The sequence below is a fragment of the Misgurnus anguillicaudatus genome, chromosome 10, assembly GCF_027580225.2.
Source record: "Misgurnus anguillicaudatus chromosome 10, ASM2758022v2, whole genome shotgun sequence".
NCBI classification, from domain to species: Eukaryota; Metazoa; Chordata; class Actinopteri; order Cypriniformes; family Cobitidae; genus Misgurnus; species Misgurnus anguillicaudatus.
The window spans coordinates 23,612,792-23,620,483 of NC_073346.2; the positions used below are offsets into that span (position 1 = coordinate 23,612,792).

The 7,692-nt window shown below is 36.7% G+C and overlaps 1 protein-coding gene across 1 annotated transcript; it reads left to right on the forward strand.

Annotated features, from left to right (window-relative positions):
• The first annotated feature begins 532 nt into the window (after window positions 1–532).
• Window positions 533–7,653, forward strand: glipr2l (GLI pathogenesis-related 2, like). Its single transcript, XM_055210151.2, has 5 exons — window positions 533–903; window positions 2,193–2,301; window positions 2,378–2,481; window positions 2,968–3,045; window positions 7,042–7,653. Exons 1-5 carry the CDS (start codon window positions 891–893, stop codon window positions 7,200–7,202), a joined length of 465 nt encoding a protein of 154 aa, XP_055066126.1. The 5' UTR covers window positions 533–890; the 3' UTR covers window positions 7,203–7,653.
• Window positions 7,654–7,692: the final 39 nt, after the last annotated feature.

The window sequence follows — 7,692 nt, forward strand, 5'->3', positions numbered from 1 at the left end:
GGGAATTTATGCAAGTCATCTGCAAATTTATTTTGAAATGTTAACCCTTTTACATTTAATCGAACCATATGGACACAAAATCTTAACTTCACGTCATTGACTCACACCTTACTGACTACACCACATTAAATCAATTGCTTTAGTTTTTATCTTGCACAGTAGATTCATAGATTGATCCAATAAATGTTTGCCCATATCCAGAACTATTTTTCTATTTAACTATTTAAATAATTAAAACAATGTTTTACCTTAATTGTGCTCAGGGATTACAGGTAACACCAGACAGACAATCATTAGATGGATGTCTTAGATCTTATTGTTTACTGACACTGCAGCCCTTACCCATTTTCCTTCCATCCTTCTTATAAAAAATTAATAATTTATCTCAGATGATCAACTGAGCTCTGTCTCTTTAAATGGAGCCTGACTTTACATTTCTAAAAGCTTGTCCAGTCTGACTTACAGTTCAGTGTATCCAGCTGAATGCAGCAATGCCAGCACCATATAAGGCCACGTGGCTCATACAGATGATGTCATCATTACCAACACCACCACAGTCCTGAGTGGAGAATCCCTTCTGCCTTACACAAAATATAAGAGAAAGAGAAGGAGGGAGGTGTGGTAGGAGAAAGATAAAGTAGATACATTTTGGTAGGGGAGTGTTGCAAATGAAGTTTTATTTGTAGACTGTTTAAGAATATGGTTAGGTTTACGGATCGGATAGGATGAAACATTAGATTAGATTAGTTTAGCTGAAACAAAAACAGAAAGAAAGAAAGAAAGAGAGAGAGGGATAGGGGGTAAAGTGAAACAGCTGCCAGGAACTGTGACAGTGAGGGAATTGAACAGAGACAAGCAGCAACAAAGCTTAAAGGAGTCATTTATTTACCATGGGAAAATCAGGTAAGTAGACACTATTAAATGTCTCAATTTAGTCTCTGTTTTATTGTTAAATGAATATAGCATCGGTAGCTGCCTGAATGTGTGTTAGCACAGTTTGATTGTATGCCACACGGTTTGTGTGTGTGCGTGTGTGTGCTTGTCAGTTGCTGTGTGTGTTCACTGGATTGTTAGTTAGACAATTCTTGCTATGTTTGAAAGGATAGCATCATGCTGTTGGATATACAAACACAATTGTTTGCCAATATTTGTTCAGTTTAATGGTTCTTGTAAAGGGACCTAACAATGTTTCCAGCTAGTTCATGGTGTTACTTGTAAATGTTTTGGGACTGGTTGAATCCAAATAAGTATAAAAAGCTGTAAACTTAACACAAATTATGGGACTTTGATTTTGCCAAAGTTAGGTTTCTTTGTTTCAAACCAAGCACACAAGATACTGTTTGCAACATTGTTAAAGTATGCCGATAACATTTATCATCACTTTATTATCAGCAAAAAGTCTTTGCCTGTCTGACTTTGAACCTTATATTTTGAATTTATAAACAAATAATACAAATATTATATAAAAAATTTAGACAATAAGACTTTTGGACCCCATTGTGTGCATGTAGAAGTACCAACACCAACTGTATATAATAGCACTTTTCTTTCGACACTAACTTCTGTTTAAAGGGGCCATGGCACAATACTTTTTTAAGATGTCAAATAATTTTTGATGTCCCCAGAGCACATATATAAATGTTTAGCTCAAAACACCAGATAAATAATTTATTATAGCATGTTAAAATTGCCACTTTGTAGGTGTGTGGAAAAATGTGCAGTTTTGGGTGTGTCCTTTTAAATGCAAATGAGCTGATAAATTCAAACACTGATCACAATGATGGTGGTTTGTTGCAATTAAAACTCAATTGTGCTTTTCTCTGCACTAAATGGCAGTGCTGTGGTTGGATAGTGCAGATTAAGGGGTGGTATTATTTTAATACGAGCTCCTTATGACATCATAAGGAGAGCCAAATTTCAATTTTCATTTGCCTTGTAGAGAGTGGTTTACCAAAACTAAGTTACTGGGTTAATCTTTTTCACATTTTCCAGGTTGATAGAAGCACTGCTATATCCAATTATAGCACTTAAACATGGAAAAAGTCCGATTTTCATGCCATGGCCCCTTTAAAGCTATAGTACAGTACATCTCAGTCTCACATCTTATAGGATTGTTCGATTTATACATCTGCAAAGACCAACAGAAGTTTACTTTTTAATCTCTTTCTATTGATTTCTTCTTGACTTAACAGCCTCCAGGCTTTTTTGTGAGGAAGTGCTTAAGACCCATAATGAGTACAGAAGAAAGCATCAGGCCCCACCTTTAAAACTCAGCAATAAACTAAGCCGTGATGCAACGCGGTGAGATCCTTTCTTTAAATCTACTTTAGCTGCAGCTCTTGGATGTCCATCTAAATGCATACTGTATGTCTTGTAGATATGCTGAGAGCCTGGCCAGCACCAGGATTCTGAAGCACAGCGTTGAGTCCAGTCGTGGAAACTGTGGAGAAAATTTAGCTTGGGCATCTTACGATCAAACGGGTATGAGACATACTCTTCTGTTTCCTCTTCGTGTTTTCTGGCACCCTCCTGTAAGCAGGAGCGCTCTCGGCCTGCAAAACAGCTGGGAGTCATTATGCATTGACTTCATCCATGTTCAGTCTTACTAAGTGCAATGGAATGTCTGGCCAGTTTAAAGTGATTTGTAAACTGTCACAAAATGTATAGTGGGTCATATAAAGTTTCATGGAAAAGTTTGGTTGTCTCTGTATGTGTTATCTCCTATTGTTATGGTTACAAGCAGATCACAAAAATGTTACATTTGATAAATCATATAACATGAGAATCTTTGTGTGCATTACATGTTTGTGTTCCTGTGGCTCAGAGCATTGCATTAGTAGTGCAAAAGATCATTGGTTTAAGTCCCAGGGACAACACATGTACTTTTAACATATATGTACTGTAACGCACGTTGGATAAAGCTTCTGTCAAATGCATAAATGTAATGTAATGTAAATGTGCTGACAGGTAAAGATGTGTCTGATCGCTGGTATAATGAAGTCAACCAGTATAACTTTAACAGGCCGGGATTCTCCTCTGCAACAGGTGAGAGTCTTTACAACATCTAAGCTTAAAGGGATAGCTCAACCCAAAGTTAAATTTCTGTCATCGTTTACTCATCCACAAATTGTTCCAGACCTGTACAGTTGTATGTACTGTTTATGGTAAACGTAATAAACTAATTCAGTGGCTCAAACATGAGCATCCTGGCAATGCAATACATGAACAACCCACTGCTGTATTTCACCTGTCATGGATGCTAGCACCCAAGCCTTATGATGTGATATTTGTAGGCTCTGGCTTGCCTCAATGTCCGCATTTATATACATAAAGTCCTTGCTGACATCCTTGAATAACACCCGATTGACTTTATCACAAATACTGATATGCCTCTGAGCTTTTCATATTGCTCATTGCCTTGTCTTGAATGAATGGGTGTTATGTCCCACTTGTTTACTTTGAACCGGAAGACGCACCCACTTTTGACACAAGGCCTTATAGGGCATATGGATACATTTCTTTATTTTTGGTGAACACAAGGGAAGATATTTGTAATCAATCAGGAAGCAGCAGCACCATTGACTTCCATAGTAGGAAAGAAAAATACTATGGAAGTAAATGGTGTTCCAAAACTGTTTGGTTACAAACATTGCTCAAAATATCTTTCTTTGTGTTTATTAAAATTTATACAGGTTTGGAACAATTTAAGGGTGACTAATTGATGACAGAATTTTCATTTTTGGGTGAACTATCCCTTTAATACATGCAATAATTGACACACTCATCCTTTAATATCTCGGAGGTTGATGAAGGTAAGATACTTCAAATTATTAATCAATTGAATAATTCAAGAGCTAAGGATATATTTGGGATGGAATGGATACCACATTTGTAAAAATAATACAGTGCTTGTTTGCTAAAGCCCTTGGTAAATTTGATAAACTTATCTATTAGAGAAAGTAAATTTCCCTCAAACTGGAAAACCTCTATTATAGCCCCAATTTGTAAGTCAGGATCAATTGATGAGGTTCAAAATTGTAGACCAATTTCTATACTTCCAGTAATCTCTAAAATGTATCAACTATTTAGAAAAACACAATCTACTTTACTCTAAACAGTTTGGCTTTAGGCCTAAGTATTCAACAGAAATGGTAAACTGCTTTCTCACAGAATTTATTAAAGGAGCTTTAGATAATGGCAATGTAGTAGGCGCTGTTTTTAGATCTCAAAAAGGCATTTGATACAGTGAATCATGAAATTTTCCTACATAAATAAATTTGTTTGGCGTCTCTCAGCAGGCTATAAATTGGTTTAGATCATATTTAGAATCTCGAGATCAGTGTGTTAAAATAAATAATTCAAGATCAGTATTACGAAACAATGAGGTGGGTATTCCTCAAGGGTCAATTCTGGGTCCATTGTTGTTTTCCATATATGTCAATGAACAAATGTCAGTTATATGCAGACGACACAGTTATTTATGTATCGGCACAAACTTCACGCTTAGCTGCAGATATAGTAACAAATGAAATGACTGATGTGTCACAGTGGCTGAAAAACAACTGTTTGACTTTGAATTGTTCAAGAAGTGTCTCAATGCGTTTTTCAATAAGACGGAAGGAAATGGGTGGATTTATAAATATTTTAAATGTAGATTTTAAATATTTAGGTGTTATTTTAGATTCTTATTTGAAATTTGATGTGAATGTAAAGAGGCTGTGTAAAACAATCAGATCAAATTTGAATTGTTTTTACATGATTAGACTGTATATATCGCTAAAAACAGTTAAGTTGTATATGCATGCAATGGTCTTTTCGCATTTATCTTATTGTTTGACTGTCTGGAGTCAGGTTTCTCAACTGACTACTAAACCTGTTAGATCTCCATATAAACAAACACTAAAAATTCTGGACAAGAAACCAAATAGATGGCATCATTGCAATATTATACAAAATATAGTCTGCTTAGTTACGAAAATTTGATTAATTTGTCTTTTATTAAATTGGTTTTTAAATGTGTGAATAATCTTGTTCCAGACATTATATGCCAATTAATATTGAAACGGAGTAGTAAGGGGATCACTACAAGAGGTTTAACTAATCAGAATTGCATAGTACCAAAGAGAAAAACAAAATTCGCACAATCCACATTTTCAGTTCAAGGTACACTGCTTTGGAACAGCCTGCCAACTGAAATGAAAATGCAAACAAAGTTGAACATGTTTCAAAGAAATTTGAAAAAGTAGTTCAAACAAAAGCAGGTTTGTGAACACTAGTCATAGTCTTAGCTTAGTTTTTTAACTTTCACTTCGTTTTTTGTGTGATTTATTGTTTTACTTTAAAAAAAGCCTAACTAGAGACTGGGGCTGCAAATTAGCCTTTGGCTAGAAGCCTATACGTAGAGCATCGGCTGCTTGAAATTGTAGCACTGTATACGGCATTGTCCCTGTTAAATAAACCAATAAATAAAAAATAAACACATACAGCTGGGCACAAGGAGTAGGCTATGGACATAACGCAGAAAGCATTTTTTAGAATATCTTTTTAGGATTTTTGTCTGGAATGATCCTTTTTTTTAGCTATGACTCATCTTGTTAGAATGAGGTTTTCCAATACCCTCCCAGTCTCAGGAAGTTCGCCATAAAAAAGCTGTGAGAAATATGTTGCACCACTGTCTCTGAGCTGTTATCTTACACAGCATGTGGTTTTATATCCCCCCTACCTTGCTGATGTCTCATCCTCTTGGATGCATGAGTAATACCATTGACCACCTCAAGAGGGCAGAACACATTTAAGAGATTTCCTATTTTCACCAGCTCATCCAAAACTAAATTGTGGCAACTTTATTTGCTTTAACTATTGTGGTAAAATCGGTTTTGAGCCAGCATGTAAATAAAGAGTGTTCAAAACACCTTGATTCACTATGATTCACTACGGTAAGCTGATAATAATGATTTATAAGTTGAGCTGTTTAGGTCAGATAAAGTTTTTGCGTAAAAAAGGAATGTAAAATACCCTGCAATTTAATGTTTCAAACAGAGATGGCGATAAAGAGGCAAAAGTTACAGATTGCAGATTTAAAGGAAAACACCACAGTTCTTACCTCAACGTAGATGAATTAATACATACCTATCTTTTTCAGCGCATACACTTAATCGTTGTACAGCACGTCGTGAATGTGTTGGCATTTGGCCTGGCCCCATTCATTCCTTGGGATCCAGGCGGGGATGAATTTGGAAGCCACGAGGCACTTCCATGTTTTCCCTATTTGAGGACTGTTACATGAGTAGTTACACAAGTATGGTGGCACAAAATAAAACATGCCAATTTTTTTAAGCGGATAAAAGATTAGAACTATATTGAATGGCACTTCGACCTAAGCGTGCAGTAATATCATCACTCCAGACTACTCCCCCTCTCGCTCAAACTTCTGCCAATATTGCTGCGCCTGAGGTCGAAGTGCTGCAAACTAAGTGCTCTTCCACCATACAATATAGTTCTCATTTTTATCTGCTTAAAACAATCACCATTTTGTTTTGTGCCACCATAATTACTCGTGTGACTGCTCATGTAACGGTCTTTGAATTGGGAAAACATCGAAGTGTTTCGTGGCTTCTGGGTTCGTCCCTGTTTGGATCCTTGGGAGTGGATGGGGCTGGGCTAAGTGCTAGCACATTTACGACGCGCTGTACAGAGATTAAGTGCACGCATTGGGTGCTTGAGTCCCTGCCCCCTTTTTGCACTTTTTGATGCCCAAAGTGCCCTTTTCTCAAACGGACGAAGGGGCCACCCGGAAATGCGAATGCCGAAACAAAAAATCTTGAACACCTGCCCCCCTAAATGTCTCTGCACCGCACTGAAATCTACTTTAGAAAACAGGAATTTCTCACTTAAAAGTTCCCACTCTCTCATTTCTGCAGGGTATAAATATTTAACTTAGCACAAACATTGCAACCACAAAGTTTATGAGTAAAGCACACACTTCATGGCACATAAACACTGACATTTAAATCCTGGCTAAAATGCATTTTTCTGTTCTAGGTCATTTCACTGCAATGGTGTGGAAGGGCTCGAATAAACTTGGTGTGGGTAAAGCTGTGGCTACAGATGGCTCAACCTTCGTAGTGGCACGTTATTTCCCTGCCGGCAACATCACCAACGAGGGTCACTTCCAGGCTAATGTTCTACCTTCTAAAAGCTGAGCCAAATGTAGATGGACATAATGAGAACAAGAGCAGCCCCTTATATTGCAGAGAACTTTATCTGAAGGACTAAACACGGTTTACTGTAACACAGTGAGTGTGTAGTGCAGGCATTAGCTGGCTTACACATACACACAAGATCTACTTGAATGAGCTTAACTTTAGAATTGTACAGGCTTATAACAACTTGAACAAAGAGAGCTAATGCTAGTTTTGCCACAATATTTTCAGTGTTAGGACCCAAGGGCCAAAAAAAGCCTGGTAAAAACCAAGACATATTAGTTACTGTACCTGTGTCTTCAGGTTTTAGAGCAACTCATGGGTTGTTAAGTAATGGTCTGGATCACTTCATGCAATGTATCGAACATTTCTCAAGTACTAAGTATTAATTTCATTTGTATTTTTATATTAATATGAATTAAAATCCCAAGTGTTCAAAAGCTTTACCAAATGCTGTGTGTGTTATCTATAAATCAGTTTAAAATATTTA

What these genes read in the sequence shown, in the direction of transcription:
- glipr2l (XM_055210151.2), top strand. An exon ending in CTAAGCCGTGATGCAACGCG is followed by an intron (nt 2,302 to 2,377) that starts GTGAGATCCTTT and finishes TATGTCTTGTAG; the next exon opens with ATATGCTGAGAGCCTGGCCA. An exon ending in GGCATCTTACGATCAAACGG is followed by an intron (nt 2,482 to 2,967) that starts GTATGAGACATA and finishes ATGTGCTGACAG; the next exon opens with GTAAAGATGTGTCTGATCGC.